The sequence below is a fragment of the Trachemys scripta genome, chromosome 7 (assembly GCF_013100865.1).
Source record: "Trachemys scripta elegans isolate TJP31775 chromosome 7, CAS_Tse_1.0, whole genome shotgun sequence".
Lineage (NCBI taxonomy): Eukaryota > Metazoa > Chordata > Testudines > Emydidae > Trachemys > Trachemys scripta.
In genome coordinates, this window is record NC_048304.1 from 123,184,997 (window position 1) to 123,209,396 (window position 24,400).

At 50.0% G+C, this 24,400-nt stretch overlaps 2 protein-coding genes across 4 annotated transcripts in view; one reads left to right on the plus strand and one right to left on the minus strand.

Moving 5' to 3' along the window:
- Nucleotides 1-362, minus strand: part of SUFU (SUFU negative regulator of hedgehog signaling) — a 130,789-nt gene extending 130,427 nt beyond the window's left edge. For both annotated transcript variants that reach the window (XM_034775224.1, XM_034775223.1), the window contains exon 1: nt 55-362. In XM_034775224.1, the coding sequence (XP_034631115.1) occupies nt 55-212 (158 nt within the window). In that variant the 5' untranslated portion in view covers nt 213-362. The remainder of the gene's footprint in view (nt 1-54) is intronic.
- A 4,725-nt stretch (nt 363-5,087) lies between these two features.
- Nucleotides 5,088-23,709, plus strand: ACTR1A (actin related protein 1A). Of its 2 annotated transcripts, none has more exons than XM_034775835.1 (11): nt 5,088-5,220; nt 11,336-11,400; nt 12,132-12,207; nt 13,865-13,990; nt 14,946-15,070; nt 16,587-16,803; nt 19,393-19,485; nt 20,457-20,631; nt 22,332-22,393; nt 22,781-22,821; nt 23,587-23,709. In XM_034775835.1, the coding sequence occupies exons 1-11, from the start codon at nt 5,116-5,118 to the stop codon at nt 23,687-23,689; spliced, it is 1,188 nt and encodes a 395-aa protein (XP_034631726.1). In that variant the 5' UTR covers nt 5,088-5,115; the 3' UTR covers nt 23,690-23,709. The 2 variants fall into 2 exon arrangements, with proteins under 2 accessions (XP_034631726.1, XP_034631727.1); XM_034775836.1 differs by lacking the exon at nt 5,088-5,220 and adding an exon at nt 9,613-9,631.
- The last annotated feature ends 691 nt before the right edge of the window (nt 23,710-24,400 follow it).

A 24,400-nucleotide genomic window follows, 5' to 3' on the forward strand; every position in this document is an offset into this window, starting at 1 on the left:
CCCCCCCCGCGGGCCCCCGCCCCCGCGCGCCGCCTCCCCCCCCCCGGCTCTCACCAGTACTTGAGGATGGCGGTGACCTGCAGCGGGTTGGGCTGCTCGGGGTAGAGGCGGCGGCACTCGCCGTAGATGCCGTGCAGCCCCGGGGGGAAGAGCGCGGGGAAGGAGCCGGGCCCGGGCCCGGGGGGGGCCCCGCCAGGCCGCGCGCTCTCCATGGGGCCGCCGCTCCGAGCGGGACGGGCTGGGGGCTCCCTGCGCCGAGCTCTGGGAGACGGGGGGAACCGGCCCGCCCGGCCCAGGCGGCTGCTCCGGGCTCCGGCTCGCCACACACCCGGCCCAGGCGGCTCCGTCCACCGGCGGCTCCCGAGGAGGCGGCGCCGGGCGGGGCTAGTCGTCCGCACTTTGACTGGCGGGCGGCTCCGCCAATCGCAGCGCAGGAGGCCAGGCCTCCTCGCCCAGCCGGGCCCCACCCCCTGCTGAGGCGGAGGGAGGCGCGTGCGCGACCCCTGGCGGCGGCGGCCTGCGGCTGCAGCAGCAGGAGGGGGAGAGTGAGGCCCTCTAGGGGCGGGGGGCTATGGGGGAAGCTAGGGGAGGTGGGGCGCTGTGGGGAGGAGGTAGGGTGACCAGACAGCAAGTGTGAAAAATCGGGACAGGGGGTGGGGGGTAATAGGAGCCTATATAAGAAAAAGACCCAAAAATCAGGACTGTCCCTATAAAATCAGAACATCTGGTCACCCTAGGAGGAGGGAGCTATAGGGGCCCTATGGCAGAGGAGGGGAGTGATGGGGGCCCTATGGAGACAAATAGGGGAGGAGAGACGTTATGAGGGTCCTATGGGGGAGAAGAATTGGGGGCCCTATAGGGCAGAATAGGGCAGGAGGGGAGCTATGGGGACCCTATGGGGGGACACTGGGGCCCCCATAGAGGAGGAGGAAAGGTGTGGGGATCCTATGGGGGGTGATTAGGAGGGAGGGGAAGAATGCACCCTATAGGGAAGAACAGGGCAGGAGTGGGAATTATAGGGGCCACATGCTGGAAGAGTGGGGCCCTATAGGGCGTGAGTAGAGGAGTGGGTGGGGAAGCTATAGGGACCATTTGGGAAGAGGAATGGACCCTAGGATTGGAGAACCGAAGGAGAACCCATAGAGGCTAGTGAGGTCCTAGGCAATACTGGTGGCTACCCACTAGAGCACAACTAAACGACTGTATTAAGGCTATGGGAGACCAACTCATAGTTTTCAGTGGTGGCCCATTCTTCCCCCTAATCCCACATGGTGGCCTACGCTAGCAGCAGCTGGGCAATTTGTGATACACACCCTGTTCTTTTGACGTGGACATTCAGAGTGGGAGGAAGATACCCAATGATCCCTGATCAGGTGTTAATTTGGGTGTCTGCTACAGAGTAGCATAGGCAAAGACTTCATCTCTGCTACCCATAGCCCAGGGGTCCTAAGTGAAGCTACATGGCATTCTACACATCCTCCTCCCCATTCTCCCTCATAGAACCCCATTCTTTCCCCAGAGGGCCCAGATAACTCCCCTCCTCCCCTCTTAGGGCCCCATTGCATGCTGAGCTCAGAGGTTGCATCTCTGTATTAAAGTTGAGGGCAGTTACAAATTGCTCCTGGAACACTGCCCAGTGTGTAACAAGTTGGTAACTCTTGCCATAGATGACCTGAGGCAGGGTCTCTCTGAGAACCTCCCTCCCTGTTGTCAGAACTCACTTGCTAATTGACACACCCATAGAGATTATTTCCCCTCAGAGAAGTTGTAGACTCCCAGACTGCTGCACTGTGGAGCACAGTTTGGGGAGGAGGTGAGCATCCCTCAGTGGTGAAAGAACAGGCTAAAGACTATTTAGAATAGTTGGACATGCACTAGTCCACGGATCCAGATCTAATGCATCCAAGGGTGCTGAGGGAGTTGGCTGATGTGATTGCAGAGCCATTGGTCATTATCTTTGAAAATTTGTGGCGACTGGGGGAGGTCCCAGACGAAAGTGGATAGAAAGCTGGCTAGACTGTCAGGCTCAACGACTTGATGTCTAGTTGGCAGCCGGTATCAAGTGGAGTGCCCCAGGGGTCGGTCCTGAGGCCGGTTTTGTTCAACATCTTTACTAATGATCTGGATGATGGGATGAATTGCACTCTCAGCAAGTTCACAGATGACAGTAAGCTGGGGGGAGAGGTAGATACGATGGAGGGTAGGGATAGGGTCCAGAGTGACCTAGACAAGTTGAAGGATTGGGCCCAAAAGAAATCTGATGAGGTTAAACAAGGACAAGTGCAGAGTCCTGCGCTTAGGAAGGAAGAATCCCATGCACTGCTACAGACTGGAGAAATGCTGGCTAAGCAGCATTTCTGCAGAAAAAGACCTGGGGATTACAGTGGACGAGAAGCTGGATATGAGTCGACAGTGTGCCCTTGTTGCCAAGAAGGCCAACGGCAAATTGGGCTGTATTAGTAGGATTGCCAGCAGATTGAGGGAAGTGATTATTCCCCTCTATTCAGCACTGGTGAGGCCACATCTGGAGTATTGTGTCCAGTTTTGGTCCCCCCCACTACAGAAGGGATGTGGACAAATTGGAGAGAGTCCAGCGGAGGGCAATGCAAATGATTAGGGGGCTGGGGCACATGATTTATGAGGAAAGGCTGAGGGAACTGGGGTTATTTAGTCTGCAGAAGAGAAGAGTGAGGGGGGATTTGATAGCAGCCTTCAACTACTTGAAGTGGGGTTCCAAAGAGGATGGATCTAGGCTGTTCTCAGTGGTGGCAGATGACAGAACACAGAGTAATGGTCTCAAGTTGCAGGGGGGAGGTCTAGGTTGGATATTAGGAAACACTATTTCATTAGGAGGGTGGTGAAGCACTGGAATGGGTTCCCTAGGGAGGTGGTGGAATCTCAATCCTTAGAGGGGTTTTTAAGACCCGGCTTGACAAAGCCTTGACTGGGATGATTTAGTTGGTGTTGGTCCTGCTTTGAGCAGGGGTTTGGACTAGATGACCTCCTGAGGTCTCTTCCAACCCTAATATTCTATGATGTAAGACCAGCTGAGTCAGGGTGGATAGTAAGTATTAGAACATCAGCAGTCTCAGCAGCAGAGGATTTTTTCTTAAGCCCCTGCCTGCACACCCAACTTCTCTCATGTCTCACTCTTATGCCGAGCACATACAAACAGGCTGTAGGTATTCAAAATTGGGGAACAGGACACAGGAACCTTATTGTCACTTAGCAACCTTAATGTTTTTGTTTTAGAATTTCCCACCTTTAATGCTTGATAAAGATCTTTTAGGTGTTTGTCTCTGTCTGAGGGGTTGGAGCAAATTCGGTTGTATCTTAGGGCTTGGCTGTAGACAATGGATCGTGTGATGTGTCTTGGACTGGGAGTGGCTGGCTCACTACAGAAGCAGCTTTTCCTCTCCTGGAATTGACACCTCCTCATCTATTATTGGGAGTGGACTACATCCACCCTGATTGAATTGGCTCTGTCAACACTGGTTCTCCACTTGTGAAGTAACTCCCTGCTCTCCATGTGTCAGTATATAATGCCTGCATCTGTAACTTTCACTCTATGCATCCGAAGAAGTGAGGTTTTTACTCACGAAAGCTTATGCCCAAATAAATCTGTTAGTCTTTAAGGTGCCACCAGACTCCTTGTTGTTTTTGTAGATACAGACTAACACGGCTACCCCCTGATACTTGACACCTTTAATTACATTGCTCCTATTTTTCCTTGGCAAAATTAAATCAGACACTTTTAAAAACATGATTTATCAACTGGCTAACCAAGGCTTTTGCCTGCATACAACACACACTGAAGTACCAGTCTACACTAGAAATTGGAGCCAGGGCCCCTATCCTGCAAAGTCTTGTGCATGTGCTTAAGTTTATACACTGTGAATAGTCCCATAAGTAGGGCCCTACCAAATTCACAGCCATGAAAAACGCGTCATAGACCATGAAATCTGGTCTTTTGGGTGCTTTTACCCTATACTATACAGATTTCACAGGGGAGACCAGGGTTTCCAAAACTGGGGTCCTGACCCAAAAGGGAGTTGGGGCGGGGGGTCACCAGGTTATTTTAGGGGGAGTTGCAGTATTGCCACCCTTACTTCTGCACTGCCTTCAGGGCTGGGCACCCGGCCAACAGCGGTCGCTCTTCAGCCGCCCAGCTCTGAAGGCAGCACCCTGCCAGCAGCAGTGCAGAAGAAGGGGTAGCAATACCATACCATGCCACCCTTACTTCTGCCCTACTACCGGGGTGGCTGGATAGTGGCAGCTGCTGACTGAGGGCCCAGCTCTGCAGGCAGCAGTGCAGAAGTAAGAGTGGCAATACCACACCAGGCCACCTCACTTCTGTGCTGCTGCTGGAGGTGGCTCGGCCTTCAGAGCTGGGCTCCCAGCCAGCAGCTGCCACTCTCCAGTGAATTTTTTTGAGTTAATCATGTGAGTTAACTGCGATTAATCGACAATTCTAATTATTAGCAAATAAAAACAGTTGCTAAGAGATTAGACGATGATGCTATGAAGGACTGACTAAGGCTATGTCTACACTAGCACTTTTGTTGGCAAAACTTTTGTCATCAGGGTGTGAAAAAACCACACCCGACTGGCAAAAGTTTCATCAACAAAAACACCGGTGTGGACAGCACTGTATCGGTGGGAGAAGCTCTTAGTTTTTGCCTGCATAAGTGGTAGTGTAGACAGGAGCGCCGCCAGCTTTTCTGCTGCCCTAGACGGCGGAAGGTCCAGCCCCGAAATGCCACCCCCCCAAAGCGGTGGCGGAAGGTCCCGCCCCCGAAATACCACTATGGTCGCCGCCCCCCCAAATAGTAGCGCCCTAGGCGACGGCCTAGGTCGCCTAATGGGTTGCACCGGCCCTGAGTGTAGACGTGGCCTACGTCTCCCTGGTCACTTATCTGGGTGAACATAAGGCTATGTCTACACTACAGCCTATGTCAGGGCAAAACAGACCCCGCCCCTACGCACCAGAACCCACCCACAGACTACAATTCCCAAGATGCCCTGGGCCTCCCCTCACGTACAGACTACAGTTCCCAGCATGCAGTGCTCATAAAGCGCACAGCGCCCAAGCTGCCCCGCGCTCTCTTTCCGCGCATGCGCCCCGCAGCCCGGGCTGTCGCTCCCTGGCTGGCGGCTGCGGCGAGTCCCGCCATGGAGTCCTACGATGTGATCGCGAACCAGCCCGTGGTGATAGATAACGTGAGTCCGGGCCCGGACCCCTCAGGCCGGCACCAGGGACGGGGAGGCGGGAAAGACACGGCCAGCATGATCCCTTTGTCACCGGGGCCCCGCCCTGCCGCTCCCCCTCCCCGGGCGAGTCCCCTCAGCCCCGCCCCGTCCTGATTTCGGGCCCGCCCAGACTCAGCGACGTGTCAACCGAACTCAATGAGCACGCTCCTTCCCGCTTTTTCATTGGCTCCCGCGCCTGTCAATCACCGGAGGAGGGCTCACCCTAACCTGCCTGTTCGACCGGTTTTACCTCCGCGGAAGTGCCCAGCCACGGGAGTGTTTTGATGGCCTGATTGGCTCTCTCGGCTGTCACTCGCATGGGATGCCCTGTCCCTTGGCGAAACCTGACGAGCCCGCCCCTGAGTAATGTACCTGCAGTGATTGGCTGCCCTGGCTGTCTATCATAGGTATAGGCTGGGACCCCTCAAGTTCCATGGTCCAGTGCCCTGCCAGGACATCTGAGCAGACTGGGCAGGTTTGGGGTGAAGGGCTTGGAGAGGCTCTGCCCTGACCCGGCACCCGGCACGCACTGCTCCATGCTGAGAGCAGAGAAGTATGCCATCTTCATGGGGAGAACCGCTCCCAGCATGCACTCTGTGTCCAGTAGGGAGGTGGACCCCAGTGGGGACAGCTCCCAGCATGCACTGCTCCATCTCCAGACCAGTGAGAAGTGAGGCTCATGGGGATGACTGCTCCCAGAATACACTGCACTGCCATGAATTTAACGGTCGGGGCATGGCCTGCAGAGATGATAGGTTCTAGCTCCTGGCCCTTCTCATCGATTCAAGCCGGAACTGTAATCTCTATGGGGGACATCTCAGGATTATAGATGAGGTTGGCTCCAGGCCTTCGTGATGTACTTCAGAGTCCCATGCAGACAGCAGTTTCGTTAACTCTGATTCTCCCAACAACAAGGACTATCCGGTAAAGGGCGAGAGAAGGAGGGGGATAATTTAGAGGCAACCTGATTTGTTACAATGGGTCACATGCTCTCGGTCTCCTCCCTTCAGCCCCTTGATGCCAATATTCCAAACAAATTTTACTGTTCATGTGTCGAATGGGGGGATTCTGCCTGTGTTCTCATCCTTCTCCATCACCTTTGACAAAAGGATTCAGGAATAATAAATGGGCTTGCTTGCCTTGCAGCTCTGACACGCTTCCTGTTTTCTTGTACCTTGCAATTTTAGACCTTTTAGGCTCACTCTAGACATCCTAGCATGTCTGCCCTTATATTGGGTGATTCCTAATTCCCTCTTATTGCATTTTTACTGTCCATCCCAATTGCCATCTGGAAATCCACCCATCTCTTGAACTCTTTCTTATCTCTTTGCCAACGTGTCTTTCCCAGTAACTAATTCCAAATATATTTCAGTGTTGTGACTTGTATGTGTCAGAATGGAAGGCATGACTCTTGTTTCACTCTGAGGGAAGCATCTCAAATTTCCTGAGGCTCCTGCCATAGTTTGTATTGCTGGCTTTTACCCCCACCGTTGATGTTTCCCTTTAGGATCGAGGAGAAATGCTGTCTAGAAGTTAGACCAAGGGTTTGACTTGGTAGGCCTGTCTTCTTTTCCTTGTAGAGAGATTTTCCTGAACTGGAATACCATATCTTAACCCTTCAAACTTTGAAACCTGATCCAGACAGTTTGGTCCCCTCATTCCCTATTCTCCCACTAACTCTGTGTGACCTTGGGCATGCTGCTTAACCTCTCAGTGCTTTTGTTTTCCCATCAATAAAATGGGAACAGTGGTGCTTACCCACCTTGACAAAAGGCTTTTGAGCTCCTAGGATGAAAGACATGGGAGAAATGCAAAGGAAATATTATTAGAACTTAGTGTTAATAATATGCAGACACTGCTAGGGGTTGAGCAAGGTATAAAGAGGCATATTAGCATATCTGGTTTCACTGTGTCCCTGACTAGTTAAATTGAGATTTTTCGCGGTATATGTGAGAGAAATAATTGAGTGATTTATGTTGTGAGATCAGAATTTTTCACAGGCAAGGCTCCCAGATCAGGATCTTACAGTGACGTTGCAATTTTGAGGCTGTCCATGAGTGATAGAGGAAAGTGCTAGGAGAGAGAGAGAGAAAGTGGAAATAGTGCAGACAATATACTACTGTTCTGCACTTCTTTGTAGTGCCTTTCATCAGAGAGTCTCGAAGGGCCTTACAGAGTTGGCATGTTTTAGGCATGTAAAATGAGGCAGTGAGAATCGAGAACAGACCCAGAGAGTCCCGATTCCAGTCCTGCTGTTACCACTAGTAATACCTACTCTTACCTATTACTGTTATTTATTGCCAATTATAATGTTTCCAGCACCAGGCTTTTGTTGTACAAAGCTGGAGGTCGGGGTTGCTGCACAATACTGGCTTAACACCCCATCTTTTTCCCATAAGTAAATTGTAAATGACTTGAGTGTGGGCAGATCGCTGCACCCCCATGGAGCGTCGCTGAAATCAATGGATGGGTGGCCTTGGTGAACATAAATGAAACCAATCGAGGTGAAGGGCCAGATTCAGCACTGACTCCACTGACCTCCCTGTAGTCGTCCCTACTTACATAAGGCCTGGCCTGAGAGAGGAGAATCAGTGTGTCTTTGTGATCTTAATGTTGTTGTTTTCCACAGCTGATACAGCACTACTGGATATTGTTTCTTTGAGTGAGTGTTTTTTTTTATGCTCTTGATGTTAGCAAAAGAATATCTATCAAAATGGAAGTGAAAGAGGATGGAGTGTGTTATTTCCATAAAGAATGAGACCAGAGTAGATTTAATCTGTCAGTGAATTCCATGTTTATTCAGATCATAAACCCCTTCAAGATTAGCGAATCAGTTTTGCAGTCCACTACAAAGCTGGTGAAAGGGGTGTGCTTAGGTAGCATGCTCCCAAAGTTTAGGTATTGTAAACGAAATATATTATCACTGACTTCAAAACAATCTCTAGTGGGTTTTTTCATATTTAAAATGCAAAACCAATCTGGATAACTGATAAAGGAAGATAGATTTATTAAGACTCATAGATTTTTATATCTAATATGCTTTTGGTGTGCAGTGTTGTTGTAGCCAGAGAGGAGGTCACATGTTTTTGCTGTACTTAAAATTGCTTCCACCACATTCCTTGAAATGAACTTCACTCCAGGGCAACAAAACCCCCCAAAATATTTATTTTAAAACCACGATGCTTAACCTGGCAGTGTCCTTTTAACCACTTAAATTCTTTTCTGTGTGCATCTACCGGGACAGTGAGCAAAGATTAAATAGATCCACCACCTAGTGCACGCAAGTGTAGCTTTGTTTAGAAAGATTAAAGCATTTTACAGGGAAGCTAAATAGACTGGAAAGCATTGTCAACTCTCATAATAGAGAGATGGTTAACAATTGCGATTGGATTAGTGTCTGGTACTACTGCATTTGGGTCCAGTCCTACAGGCTTGTGGGTTCCACTGAAGTCCAATGTATGTTTTTGAGGGATAAATAATCTCAACTGATTTTGAACTTTAATAAGTAAGTTAAAAATGCATCCCTTGCTGGGGATCTCTCAGTATTCAATAGGAGCATCATTGTTCTCCTGCAACTGTTTCTCTGGAGCCAAGCGTGCTGGCCGTGTATTGAGTTATTATCTAGACTCAAATATTAAATAAGAACTGGCTTTGGATGAGGTTGCCTTACTGTATTTATTTATCCTGCTATTTGCTACGGTGAAATTGTGAATTGCCAAGTATGTGTTAAAGCTAGTGCTTAGGAAACTCAACACTGTGTTTTGTAGACTAGAATAATGGCTTTGCTCTGAAATGGTGGTCAGAAAAGAGTCCACGTCCCGCTGACCCCATCTCTTATGTCACCGATCATTTCCATGTGTGAGTAGGTTAGTGCAGCGATCCGACAAAATTGTGGGCCACCAAGCAGGAGTCTATTCTGGGACACACAGGACGTCTTATCTGGGCTCTGCTGGCAGGATGGGGATGACTCACAGTGCTCCAGCATGATTCAGGGGGTAGGGCACTGGCCTGGGAGGCAGGACCCGAGTATTAATCCTACTCTGCCACTGATTCGCTGAGTGGTTTTGGGTGAATCAATTTGTCGGCCTTCCTGTCTGTAAGGTGATGACAGAGATACTAACCTGCTTTTTGGGGGTGCTTTGAGATCTGTGGGTGAAGAGCACTTAGGGTGACCGGATGTCCCAATTTTATAGGGAGAGTCCTGATTTTGGGGTCTTTTTCTTATATAGGCTCCTAATATTCCCCCACCCCCTGTCCTGATTTTTCACATTTGCTGTCTGGTCACCCTAAGAGCACCATTGGTTGTCTGGGATCCTGTGTGGCCGATAGAACAATCCTCTTGACCTGTAAACCAAGAAATCACGCTGTGGAGTCACTGAAGGTGAATAGCGAACCCCATTATTAGAATCACTTGGCTTCAGCATGTGTCACATGCCTCACTCCACTCTCATCTTTTAATTACATGCCTTTCCACAGAAGGCGCTCGTTTTCAGTGTCCTGAGTGAGCAAACCTTGATTATCTGACACAGAGAGAGTGTGTGTGAGTCTGCTCTTTAGACTAAAAACCTGGGAGTTTCCCTGAGATCACTCTTTGTTTCAAGCTGGCGCTCCTACAGAAAGGGGAAGAGGAAGCGGAGGAGGGGAGAGGCTCTCCGGTGATTGTGGTAGGCAGCCATGTTCCCAGGATGTACCCTGAAAGTATCCACGAGGAGAAGTGCACTTTGCTGTTTGATCTGAGAGATTTCCGCAGCTCCAGGAGGTCAGCCGCCTGGCACAACTGTTACCAAAGAATCAAAGTGCTGAATTTTTAACTACTCTACATGCTCCTGTGGGGTTTTGCTGCTTTGAATAATGCCTCCTTGCAAAAAAAAAATCTACCGTCCTTGCAGTACCCAGCCTCTTCTCACTGGCTTCCTCTTGAATCTGATCCAAATTCCTTGTTGCACCCAAAGCCCTGTGCAACTTAGCTCCCACGTTCCTCTCTGCTCTTGTTTCCTTTTGCTCCCTGCTTGTCCCCATAGCTCTGCCGATGCTGCGCACCGATTATTATTAGCCCCAGTCATACCCAGGATCCCACCGTGCTAAATGCTGTATTGACACAGAACTACAAGTCTGTCCCTGCCCCAAAGAGCGCACCCCCCTTAGCTTCTTCTCTCAGCCTCAACTCCAGTCGGTTTTCCATGGGGTTGTTCTCCCCTTAAAACTCCTCCCTGGCTCAGTCAGCCACGCCTCCATCCTTTTCTCCAAATCCCATCCTAAGGCATGCTTCTTCTGAAAGGCCTGTGAACCCTCCGGCTTCCCTTCTAAGCAGGGCCGGCTCCAGGCACCAGCTTACCAAGCAGGTGCTTGGGACAGCCACTTTGGAGAGGGGCGGCACATCCAGCTGTTCGGTGGCAATTCGGCAGACGGTCCCTCACTCCCGCTCGGCGCGAAGGACCTCCCGCCGAATTGCTGCCGCAGATCGTGATTGCGGCTTTTTTTTGTTTGTTTTTTGTTTGGCTGCTTGGGGCGGCCAAAACCCTGGAGCCGGGCCTGCTTCAAACAAATGAAACTGGCACAGTTTTTGCTAAACTCTGCCCTTTTATTATTTGCTTTGTGTTGCCCTCTCTGCCATCTGTCTATTGTTTAGATTAGACCGGCCGCCTGTTGGGGCTGAGGGCTCTTTTTCTGTGTCTGTTCAGCCCGTAGCATACTTCAGATGCTAAACAGGTGACAATGTTTGGATCTAAACTACTCTGCTGTATGAAGCAGACTCTGTGTTGTGCACCAGTGTGATGGCCGAGAGGAGCGGATACTTTTTGCTGAGGTTCCTCAGTTTTCACGCTCCAGGCCTGCCCAGCAAGGTGTTGTCAGTGGAGGGTGGAAATTACTCCCTCTGAGGATCACCTTCGCACACTGCAAAGCACATGTCTGGATTTGGATCGTCCGGGCGGGGGGCTTTTTTTATGCTGGGTCGAAGTGATACAGGGGAGGGCTGTTTGTGCTTCATTTCACATGCTGCTTGTTTTTTAAATTGTTGTGAGCACAAGTGCCACGTGACTGACATTATTCAATATTTGTCACACACTTCTCTGTTCCCCCACAGGGCTCGGGTGTAATCAAGGCAGGTTTTGCAGGTGACCAGATACCGAAGTACTGTTTTCCAAACTAGTAAGTACCCTGGTAACTCTGGTGGGGGGGTTTAGTTGCTCTGAGTATCCCAGACCATGTGCAATCTACATAGGGGGAGGAACGGTCTTGTGGTTTAAGCAGGTGTTGGGAATCTGAAGAAGTAGGTTTTATCTCTGGCTCTGCCACTGAGATAATACTCTCCTTCCAGAGGGGTCCTGGTTCTGAGTTCAGTGATGTTAAATGCTTTGAGATTGCCTGAAGTTGCTAAAAAACGCGCAAAGGATAATTATGTATGGCTTTGAGTGAAGTCCTGTGGGCTCCCAGTAACTGGTTGTAGTTATAGAATTATAGAGAGACCAAAGGTGGAATTAATTTAACCCCAGTACAAACATTGGTCATCCTGCTATTAGACAACTGAGGTCCTCTGGAAAACTGAGAAAACAAAAACAGGATGCGTAAAAAATACCTTTATATATTTATTCTGAGCCCAGTTCTACCATCTTTACTCATGTAAAATGGCTGTGGAAGTCAATGGGAGCTCTAGCTGAGAAAGGACTCCGGGATCCGGATGCCTGGGCACCACTGACAGCTGTTAGCTCACCAGACTCGCTCTTCCCCAGGGGTGTATGTGTGCTCACCCAGGTGAAGTAGTCCCTCCCACTATTGCTAGCAATAGCTTCTCAGGGAATAGAGAAGCACTGACTAGCTAGTGCTCAGGTACGTATCCTGTCTTACATGAGACTCTCTAATGCTTGTAACCTCCATTGTAGTGTGGGCAGACCAAAGCACGTTCGTGTCATGGCTGGTGCTTTAGAAGGGGACATTTTCATTGGGCCAAAAGCAGAGGTAAGAGCGCCTCTTTATCATGGATCCCCATGTGTCTGGGTGTAGGCTCCACGGGGATGTCATGGTTCCCAGCTGAGAAGAGTTGCAGCAGTAGTGGAGGGCAATGTTACCACTGGAAGTGGAAGAGCTGCGAAGGGGAGCAGTCTAGACCTTCCAGTCCAGGGTGCTGCCTGCAGCAAGCTGAGGTTTGTGCCCTGCCCCCGGGTGGTAGCGTTAGTTGTTTCAGTTAAACACGTTTTATATTCGCTCAGACACTACGGAGCCTTTCTCTGCTCTCCCTGGTCTCTGTGCCTGTAGAAGGATAGTGTTTCTTTTAGATTATATCCCTGTCAAAAGGGACATAAAACTAATGCCCTGGGGGGAGGGATAGCTCAGTGGTTTGAGCATTGGCCTGCTAAACCTAGGGTTGTGAGTTCAATCTTTGAGGGGACCATTTAGGGATCTGCGGCAAAAATCTGTCTGGGGATTGGTCCCCCTTTGAGCAGGGGGTTGGACTAGATGACCTCTTGAGGTCCCGTCCAACCCTGGTATTCTATGATTCTTTGATTCTAATAACAATCATATCTGGAGTCCATAGCCCTTTCCTAGAGTGGGATTTCCACCCCCCAGTGTCCTGGCTTGATTCCAGTTGGACAATTACCTCCTCCCTCCCTAATCTCCCCTGCCGTTTTGATTTGGATACAACATTCATTGACTGCTGTGTGGTGGTGCTGTGGGGTGTTAAACATCTGCTGTCCTCCTCCCCAGAGTGGCTGCATTTCAGTGGGGAGTGATGGGATTCGGTAGCAGGTTCCTAGCTCTCTGTCACTGGGTATAGTTGTGCCTCAGTTTCCACTCCAGCTCTGTGTTTCAGCCTCCCGTGCTGATCTCTTGTCGTAGGCCAGTTGATTTTTTTTTATTTTTTTTGATCCTCTGGCCAAAACAGAAGAGTCTTCCTTGGGCTAAACACTTCCATCCTTCACACATCCAACTTCACCCCCTATTGATGCGGGGCTGATCAGTACCAATATTAGTCCTTTCCTCCAGCATCTGCCCCTGTTTATGCACAGGGTGGAGGTGGATTTCTTTCTACCCTACCTGGGCATTCCTGTTGCAGGCCCAGAAACAGGAAGCTAGCCCATAGCCTCCTCCATCACTCACTTCACTCCTCCCTGGGTCCTCCTATTTTTGGCTTTTCTCTAGCCAACTCACAGTTCCTTCTCATGCTGCATCTCCATCTCTCCTGGTCGAGAACCTTAAATACCAGATCTTCCTTCACTTCTGGTTTCCATAGCCTGAGCAAGACGATTGCCATATGTAGTCCTGTCTTGCACAGCACACGGTCCCATGAATCGCTCCAGACTACAGCCCCCTTAACAACCTTGTCTGGGGCTGAACTTGGCCATTAGACTCTCCTAAAAGGTCAGTGCACACCCCATTGGAGCTTCCCATCGTGCATAAACTAGAGAAACAAACATACCCGTTTATGGATATTTGTATATCAGTTTATGATATCCTATCCTTTATAATTAAATACAGACAGTCGGTGTTATTCCTTGGATTTTACACCAAGCAGATGCCTCTGTAAGAGGAGCAGTGTCACTAGTAATGGGCAGTGAGGAGTATGTTTGGAAATCTCGCTGACAGGCGTGCTGCGTTGTCTTTTCTGTGTGGCTAGGAGCACCGAGGTCTGCTCTCGATCAGATACCCCATGGAACATGGCATAGTGAAGGACTGGAATGACATGGAGCGCATCTGGCACTACGTGTATTCGAAAGACCAGCTTCAGACTTTCTCAGAAGAGGTGAGATTCCACGCAGGCCCCGTGTGTAAGCTCTGGGGTAGATCTGGCACCTTTCCTTTGCTTTTCCCTGCAGAAGCTCTAAATGTACCTGTTCATTAATCAAAAATTATTGCTTCGCTTTAGCCCTCCGCCAAGAAGTACGCAAGCAGAACGGCCTGGTGCTAATCTGACACTGTAGCTTTACTGCTGATCCAGCATTCAGCCCCCATGCACACATTCTCCCCAATGCAGCATCCCCTTATTTCTGAGCTGGGCCGGGTGCCTCTCATCGTTCCTGTCCTGCTTTATCCGCTCACCAAATGTTTACTAATGAGATTGTTTGAAAGGAAGGAGGCATAAACCCTGTGCACTCAACCTGGAGAGAGAGAGAAATAAAATAGGGCAACGTCTGCGAGATGTTCTGTGAAATGTCTCTGGAAGTAGCTTAGCAGCGTTTCTGCACCATGGTGATGAACTGAAGCCTGCAGCCCCTAGTCAGGGCCTGTGTTTTAAAGGCAGCCCTGCTGGAAACTTAATGATGTGACTTCTGAGTGGACAGATGGAAAAAAATCCATTCGGTCACAGCAGGATAGTCCCCGAAAGTCTGTCCCCCAGCGCTCTGTTGAATTTAGCTTGAAATGGCCCAAGTCCTGAGGATTCTCAAGCCCTTCCAGCGGGAGATTATTCCCCAGCCTCTGAGATCTCTCTGGTTGGCAGTGTTCCCTCATTCCTTAACTTCATCCCACGTTGCTATTTATATCCCCGCGGTTCCTAAAGTGTACGAGTAAACAGAGTTCTTCTGGAACACGTTCCCAATCACGCCCCCCACCCCCAGTCCGTATGGACACTCGCAGCCTGTGGTGGGGACAGAGCCCCACTCCTACATCTAGCTGTGATCGAGCATTCCCAGCTGCAGCGGGTCAGAGCCGCAGAACGAACCCCTCTGCTGACTTCTGTTTTGTCTCGATTAAACCAGCATCCTGTGCTCTTGACGGAGGCTCCCCTGAACCCACGGAAGAACCGAGAGCGAGCCGCTGAGGTTTTCTTTGAGACCTTCAACGTGCCAGCGCTCTTTATCTCCATGCAAGCGGTGCTCAGCCTGTAAGTATCTTCCCCTTTCTCTGCATAGCCTGAGCAGAAGGGCAGAAATAAAACTCAAGTGAGGTTGTCCTGAAAACCAGCCATTCCTTTGGAGAATGACTATTTCAATGGAGACGGATCTGCCCATCCCCAAACCACGGGGGCATTTGGGTCCTGCTCTGATATTTGCAGCTTTGTCCCATGTCTAATTCTGACCTTAACTGCCTGGAAGGAAGTAGAAATATACAGGCTATTAGGCTTTATTTTGAAAAATCTCCAGTCATTGCTAGTGTAACAAGGTCCACCACGCTCAAATCCCTGTACAGGCCACAGTCTGCAGCTTTGCACCCTAGATCAGCAGCGGGGCTTGAACCTGGGGATCGTAAAGCGGGAGCCTCTACTGCCTGAGCTAGAAGACCGAGCTCTGTTAACCAAGGCTGCAGCAGGCTCAACCTCTGCTTGGTCCAGCCTTGGCTAGAGGGGGCAGAGCGCCACATTGAGTAGGTGTCAGTTCAGCTCCACTTGTGGGCGTGCTGGTGTAAACAAGGGCAGGGATCTCGCCGACATTTGTCATGTTACCAACCTGTCCTCTAGGTCTGCCTGCAGGAGGGGGCCGTGGTGGTTAAAATGCTGGTGGCTGCTGGTGCCTTGACTGAACTAGTGCCCCACGGTGGTTGTTGGCAATGGTTGGGGCAAAGGCTAGTGTATCCAAAGCAGTACCTCTCGCCCCACGGCCTGGCATTGCAGCCATCTTGTGCCCGCTGTGGAAAGCTCCGGGCTCGTGCTTCCTACCAGAAGCTCTCTCTAGGCAATGGGAGGCACCAGAGCTGGCCGACGTAATGATTCCTGCCCCTCCAGCTGCCTTAGAGTGTGGCATTTTGGGAGATGGGGGGGCAGGGAACTGTGTGTGACTGGCTGGCTTAAAAAAAGATTTGCAGAGTTCATCTGCAAGGATTTCCATCCTGGTCTTTACCAAGCCATATTAAACCAACGGAGCTTTATAAAATGGTCGTATTTTGTGCGCGGTTCAGTTTCAAATGGATCAGTTAGTGACACTGGGATTAATCCTATTTCTTTTCAAATCCTTCCCTTTTTTATTAGTAACCCACTAGATTGTTAAATGCATTTTTTAACTCTAACATCGTATTCTTCATTCCGGTCATTTACTTTCTGCATTTCACTTATGAAATTGGACTGATCTAATTTTACCAACGTTGACATATATTAATTATAACTACTTATTTCGATCCATATTGCATTTTGTAAAATCTTATTTCAAAACAACCACCCCAAATCCTGCATCAAGGCCAAAATTAAACAGAGTTCCTCAGAACTGAAAAAACTTGACTTAAAAAAGTAGAAATGCCCATTTCAGAAGTAAGCTGAATTATTCTGCAGTTACTTGTTTCTCTCTCATTGCTTTATTATTTGTCTGGAGTGTAAACATGGCGTCAGTTGGGCCAGGTAAAAGTCCAGGTAACACTTGTGAAATGCGCTGCCTGTCACTCAGATATGATCTTTCCCTCCTTTGTTGCAGTTATGCTACAGGGAGAACCACAGGGGTGGTGCTGGACTCCGGGGATGGCGTTACCCATGCGGTTCCTATTTACGAAGGGTTTGCTATGCCTCACTCCATTATGCGGATCGATATCGCTGGCCGCGATGTATCCCGCTTCCTTCGCCTCTATCTCCGGAAAGAAGGCTATGACTTCCACACGTCATCAGAGTTCGAGATCGTCAAAACCATCAAAGAGGTGCCCCGCTGTCTGTGATTGGTGTAGGGGTGATTTCTGCAGTGATGAGCCAAGGAGTCTATGAAATGGGGTGCAGAGCCTTCGTGGCCAGCTCCTTGATGGCAGTCTTGGCAGCGGGCCCCCTAAAAACTGACTAGGCCATTGAGCCAGAACTCCCCTCTGATTCCCACAGAGGATCTCTTCATGTCAGGGCTGAGGCACGTAGGCTGGTCAGCCTGGGGGACACTTGCATTGCCAATGCCTGGGCTGTACCGGTTGTGCAGATAGATGCAGAACTCCAGTCCCTAGGGCTGGCAGGGTGGCACCTTCCATTAGCACTAAAGTAATCTGCTGTGGAAAAAAGACTAGTGAAATCCATGCCGGATCAGAAGGGGAAGTGTGAAATAGTCCATATGGCATTATTCCACTATCCACAATGTTAACATTTAAAATGCAGCGCCCAGATTAGAGACCCTCTTCTTAGGAGCCCAGTATTTTGTGATCATTAGCGGCAAAGTCTCTCACAAATATGCACACTGAGGGCAGTAAGCAAACCGGAGCCATCTTGGTGACTGTTCTGTTAGAAACATGGAGGAAGGCAGCTCATCTCGGCCAAAGAGGAGGACAAACCTGGGGGATGGGAGATGAATATTTTAACTACAAGAGTGACTGATTGCTACTCTGAAACCTGTGATTCTTAGCAGTAGCTTTGCTTATCTCTTTGGACCTCGCCCACCATTTCTTACACACACGGGACTCCCACTGATGGATTTCAATGGAGGCTTTGCCTCTCTAGGTGCTGAGCTGTTGCAGTGACTAGCATAGAAATGCTCATAAATACTTACAGGCGTTCAGACTGCAGGATCAGTCCTGTAGTGATTAGAGCCCAGAGCCCTGGAATTTCTGACTGTGGTTGCTGTGTAGTGACATCTGGTGGATGACTCCCATACTGCATAATCCCTTCAGTTAATTGCTGCCTGCACAGTTGGTTTAAGACGGATGCATGTGCCTGGTCTCAGTGAGTTTTTTCACGGTCTGTGATCTCCTGCCAGCAAGAGAGAGTGTGAGGAGATAGAAAAGGTGCTAGTGGCTTGGGAGTCAAATTCACGTGCAGCCGCTGAGCATGCTAAGCGGGAGGCCCCCGCACTTGGTCACTGCAGCAGCTGAGTGGCTTCAGCAGAATGCACAAAGCTCTGGAGGTGTGGTGGGTTTGTGAGTGCTGATTACAAGGGAGGAAGGGCTGGCATTTCAGTGGCTAGAGAGAAATATAGAAGATTCTCTTCAGCTCTTCAAAAGTGGATAGAAAACATCCTGTAGCTTCCGTGCCTTGCAAGATGCCGGGCTTGATAGGATGGGGAAAAGCGAGAAACATGCACGCGTCCAAATCGGTGGTATATTGCACCTTGGAAACGCTCGTACAAATGGCCACAGTCCTTGGTGCGCTTAGAAAATGAAACCGCCTGTATTGGAATCTCTGCTCTAGCGGTCAGGCTCACCGTCTCCCAGGAAAGTGGTGACTTTCTGAACCGTACCCTTCCAAAAGCCGAGCTTCAGAACAAAAATGGAGACGAGCCCAGACTTGCATGTTGAACCTCCTCACTAGTGGGGCTGGGGGAGTGCCGAGTTAGCACATACGAGAGCTTTCCCTCCCCACACTGCCCCCCCGGTAGTTCCTGGTTCACTGAAGAGATGCTGGAATTCATCATTCTCCGACAGATACCGGGGGTTGCAGGGAGATTTCTGCTATTTGTTTTCACCAAGGCAGCCGGCGGTGCTGCCCGCTCACGATTTTATCACGAGCATTACTGTTCGATTTCCTTAAAGACCCAGGTTGTGGAGACAAGGGATAAATATGAGAATCTCTGCTTACTTTTTTTTTTTTTTTTAATGAAAGTTTGCTCCCCTCCTGGTGTGGAGAAAAGCTTGAAAATGCTCCCGGAGTGTGACCTAAAGGCTTAAAACCAGGAAGAAAAATAGAAAAGAAACAGTCATTTATTATTTGTCACGTGATATTTAAACCAATAATGAGTTTTTCGGTGCCTGACATGATTTTTGAAGGACCGGGCTTGGCGGTACTGAGGATTTCAGAGGGAATCATTTTAAAAAAGATTTTTAACTTGCTTCAGCCAGGTCAGCAGGGACAGTAGCAATGGATTTCCGGGCTTAACCCTTTCATATTTTATTCGTTGCATTGTGACTTTCACACTGTTTCCTTCTTAAGTAGCTTGTGGAGCTGCCTGGAAAGCATTTCCATCTCTGCTACGTGTGTCCCAAACAGGGACCCAGTCAAAATAGAAAAGCTTCTTGCAGAACAAAAAGTTCATAAAATTTCTATTTGAAAAAGTCAGAATGTTTTTGTTTCCCCATGAAGCCCTATAGTGGCTAAGCTGCCAAGAGACTTAGGTGCATCATGGGAGATGTAGTCCAGTTAGCGAGTGGGGACCAGAATGAGACACCTCAGTGGCTCAGAGTAGACTAACAAACGTTTCAGTTCAGATTGATCTGAAATATTTGTTTGTCCCGACAGAAGGTTCTGCTGAAAATCGCTCTCTTCCCAAAGAAAAATGTTTTGTTCAGAGCCCTGCTCATCTGCCTGCGTTCCCTTTGCAGCGTGCCTGTTACCTGTCAATAAACCCACAGAAGGACGAGACGTTAGAGACCGAGAAAGCCCAGTACTACCTGCCAGATGGAAGCACTATTGAGGTGCGTAAGGACAAATATTACATTATTCTTCATAAGAAGCTCAGTGTTAGTAGAATGTTCTGGCCCTCTCACTGCTGGGGGCAGGGACGTTTTGGTAGAATCTCTTGCTAAAATGTAGCTGCAGTGGGGACAGGATTTCTCTTGTAAAAGGTTAGAATAGTTCCTTATCTATTTCTTTCTAAAGACCTACAGTGATTGAACCAATTGATAAACGGTTTCTGATAAATATAGGTTCCCTCTGAGGATCCCTGCGTACCCGACCCGTAACTCATTGAAATCCCAGTGATCCAGAAACACGTGCCGTTCCTGTGACACGGAGACCTCAAGTCCAGGGGTCTGCACTTGCAGGTTCTGATGCAGGATCAGGGACAGGATGAATGGGTCTCAGCTTACTGCAAATTCAGCAGCAACCTGTAGATGGGGTTTATCTTCTCTAGCAGCACAGAAACAATCCCTTTGAAGAATGACTTACAAAGAAACCTAAAGGTGAAACCTTCCAGATGAAGGCTGAAGGGGAGAGAGTATGGGGGTTGTTTTGCCCTAGCGCACCAGACTTGGAATTAGGAGGTCTGGGTTCTGCTCTAAGCTCTGTTGCTCATTTGCTGTGGGGCTAGGAGCAAGTTGCTTCCTCAATTTCTCCCTCTTCCCCCATCCATAAAGGGGGGGTAATAATTGACTTAGTACTTTTAGTGGCATGTTGAGGCTTGCTTCATGTTCATGAGGTCTTTGAAATCTTCGGCTCTATGAAGCTACATGGGTTATTATGTGTTAAAGGGAGCAGCCCATCGGCCTTGTGTTCCTCATCAGGTTGCTAATGATGTCATACAAGTCTCTAGTAGGCCAGAGAGACTCTTTATAACTCAGTGATGTTTCGGTCATTGAATGGTTAAGCGTCTCTGCTATACAGGCATAGGCCACGCTGCTGCTTGTGCCGCACTGGAAGCTAACCTGTTCCCTCGTGTTGTTCGCAGATCGGCCCTGCCCGTTTCCGAGCCCCCGAGTTACTGTTCCGGCCTGACCTGATTGGAGAAGAGTGCGAGGGGCTGCACGAGGTGTTGGTGTTCGCAGTTCAGAAATCGGACATGGACCTGAGGCGAACGCTCTTCTCCAACATTGTGCTGTCCGGGGGCTCCACACTCTTCAAAGGTCTCTTTGCCTTCCGCCTGGGCACGACGCCCTGAGCCAATTCCCCTGCACACTACTGGGGGAGGGGAAGAGGTCATGGAATCCTAGGAAATCCCCGTTAGATCCTCCAACTGCTCTCAAATGGTCAGGGCAGGAGTGAGGCTTTGTCCACCACTTCCCTGGGAAGACGATGCCACAGCCTGAGACTTTATTCTTTTCTCCAGAACTCTACCGACATCCAATGTCATCCCGTTACTCCTAGTCCTCCCCCTATGCCCCCCTAGATAATCTTTCCCCTGCTTGGAATCGCCCCTCAAGCTTCTGTAGACTGAAGTAGAGACTTCTTAAAGGCATCCGGCTCCCACATATGTCATTGATGCTCTCCCCTTGCTATCCTGTCCTTCCCCTTCCCCCATCATCATTTTGCTTAAGAAAGCCTGGACAGCCAGGCTCTTTCTGCTCTTCCATTGCACTGTATTAGGGCAGTTTCTTTATTAAATCCGTAGAAGGCTGGTGCACGTCCTGAAGTTCCCTTAGGTCTCTGCTTTGGTGGCAGGGCTGTTGAAATCCCCCCAGGTGTGAGCTGAGCATGTGCAGTGATTGTAGCTACATCCCCATCTGGATGTCCCTGCCCACCTCAGAATGGGGGCGATAAGAGAAGGATGTAGAGGGAGAGGTTGTTCTTAAAGCCAAGGTGTGTGTGACACTCTGAGACGATGCTAATGGAACAACCAGCTTCTAGTTGTAACAGAAATCCCAAGAACTCTCTCACTCCAGCAGGAGTCAAGGTACAAACACTACTCGTGTAGATGAGTCTCTCCTGGGCCCTCCTGACCTGTGCTTCCCAGGGGTCACCCACAACCACTTCCTCAGTGCAAGTCTCCCTGCAAGTCCCTCAGAAGCAGAGCCTGTGTTATAAAGGCCACAGACTCCTCCCACTTCCCAGCATGCTTTGCAGTGAAATGAGTGACAGCCAGGCTTGCCTTTCCCCCACTCTCTGCTCTCACTGGGACTCAGGAAGGCTCATGGGGCTCACTCCTTCCACTTTGTGGCAGGGCTGCTCTGCACCATGGCGTGAGTCCACCCCTCTGGTAAGAGGATGAAACTCTCCTGGACCCGCTTCCTGGTCTTCCATCCCCATCTGGTAGCACTGGAGGGCCAGGAGTCGAGGGGAGAAGGGTGCACCTACCCACCCTTTTCTGAGCTTTGTAGTTGGGAGACTCAACCAGATAGAAACAGGAAGCCAAGCCTACCTAGCTCTTCTGAGACTTCTCCTTTCTCCCCAGGGACAGCTTGTCTTCTCACTTGTCCAGATAAAGCCATTCCGCCGATCCAGGCCAGGAATGGTTATCTTTGGAGGGAGTAGGTTGGCTAGGAGGGTGAATCCAGTTATTATTAGCACGAATCTTGGTCAGTGCGTCGGGACCAACCAAGATCTGGGCCCAGTGTGCTAGATGCTGTAAAAATACAGAGTGGGACACCTCTGTAAATTATACAAAGCCCCTACATCCGCCGTATCAGGATCTTCTTTCTGGTTCTGCTCTGTGGGCTCCCCGAGCCTGCTGAGGACTCTGGGAAGGGACTTTACGGGCATTGGCTCAATGGGCAGGCAGGGCCGTCACCCCGCAGTATTTTGCGCGGAGCGTCGCTGCATCTGCAATAACTGGTCGGGGGCCATGCTCGGGGGCCCAAACTGAAGGCAGGTTTCCTTTTCTGTGCAGGCTTTGGAGACCGGCTCTTGAGCGAAGTGAAGAAACTAGCACCCAAGGACGTCAAAATAAGGGTAGGGGCGCTCTCCTCTCGAGGCTTCCTGGGTGGACTGGCGAGGTTCAGAAGCCTTGAGTCCCTTGGCGACACCAGGCTGAGGTGCCCGGTGCCCTTCAAACCAATTCCAGCTTTTCCGGAACAGCCCAGGCACCCCTGTGGTGGCTGCTCTTAGAACTGAAACCCATTTGGGTTCTGGAGAGAGGCTTCCTGCTGGCAATGCAGCCCGCCTCCAGGATCTCTGACCCTGACCATGGTTGTCCCCTGACAGCGCAGCTTGAAGGGAGAAGCAGTCCCAGTGCATGTGTCTGATGGGTGGGAGTGACTTGGGGGAGGAGGGTGTAACTGGGGAGCAGCTTGTATCCTGGGGACAATATTAATCCGAGTTCCCTGCTTCTCCTTTCAGATATCTGCTCCTCAGGAGAGATTATATTCCACGTGGATCGGGTACGTACTGCACAGCAACACCATAAAGCACTGTCTAGCTCAAACCTGGGCCCTGCCCCCACTACAGTTAGAGCCAGGGTAGCCCCGACCGTATTGGGTCATGTTTGTTGTGAGCAGGGTTCTGGTCTTGTCCCTAATCCTCGGCATGGTCTGTTTCATCATAAAGCCATGCTGGACTCTGCACAGTCATAAGTGCAGCCTCTGCCAAGGAAACCCTGTTCACCATGTTATCCTGGGGCTGTACCCAGTGGTCGCCTCTAGTCCTGCCATTCTCCTCTCATCCTGCACCATCCCGGTCAGTGGGAGCAGGCCCTTGGATGATAGAGTTTGGGGCCGGATTCCCCTCATTGATACCGTTACTTCAGTGGAGTTACTGCTGATTTAGACCAATAAGTGAGAGGGAATCAGGACCGGAGGCTCCTATCTGATTGTGCCTATTTAAGGTGCTGAAATAAGAAAATCCACTTTGCTATCAACGCCTGTGTTTTGCAACTTGCTGGCTGTTGGTGCAGTTTCAGCTCCCCCCTGGACAAAGCATGGATGATGGCGGCTGAAAGCTCAGCATGGCCCTGAAGCTAATGGGGATTTGGTTTGTAAGGTCTTTGGGGCAGGAACTCTCTCTGGGTGTTTGCACAGGGGTTAGCACCCTGGGGTTTTGGCCCCTGACAGCAGCCTGGAGGTGCTGCCGCAGGCCAGATAACACATGAGGGAACAAGACCCACTGGCTTGTCCCACTTTGCTAACACACTCACTTGTTCCCCCCAGGGGCTCTATTCTGGCCTCGTTGGACACCTTTAAGAAAATGTGGGTTTCAAAGAAGGAATACGAAGAAGATGGAGCCCGTGCCATCCACCGAAAAACCTTCTAGCCCTGGGACCCGTCCTACACGTGTGTGTGTGCGTGTGTGTGCGTGTGTGTGCGTGTGTGTGCGTGTGTGTGCGTGTGTGTGCGTGTGTGTGTGTGCGTGCGCGCGCGCCGAGCATGGCCCCGGAATGTCATGAAGCGAAGAGGAGAAGAAGGATTAGATCACTACTTCTTTTTTTTTTAATTTTTAAACTGTAGGAGGAAAAATAACCAGGCCCCATTTCTCCGGTTGGTCCCATTCCTTTTACCTTCACTCCTCTCGCGGCCACGTTTGTCACTAGAGAAAGGGAATGGCTTAGAAATAGGACAGCTGGACAGAAGGGATCTGACCACTGTAGTCACGTAGCCTAAGACTCCAAACCTTGGCGTGTCCTTCCCCTCCGGCACTCCACAGCACTGTCTGCTTCGCCCTTCGTGGGTGCCCAGCAGTGAGTCTCTCTCACTGGCCAGTTCATCTTTTTTTTTTTTTTTCATATATTTTTATACAGAAAAAACTCTTTGGGAGCAGTTACAACTCCCCCTCTCCCCTTTTTTTTTGTTTTGTTTTTGGTGTGTCTGCGTGCGTGTGTGTGTGTGTGTGTGTGTAAACTCTTAGCCTGCTCCGTGGCTATGGACCACGACTGCACAGCTGGAGCAACTGCTGACAGGACTTAGTTTGTATTGCATGGTGTAGGTCACAACCGCCCCTCCGCCGCTCTGATTGTACTAGACGGTT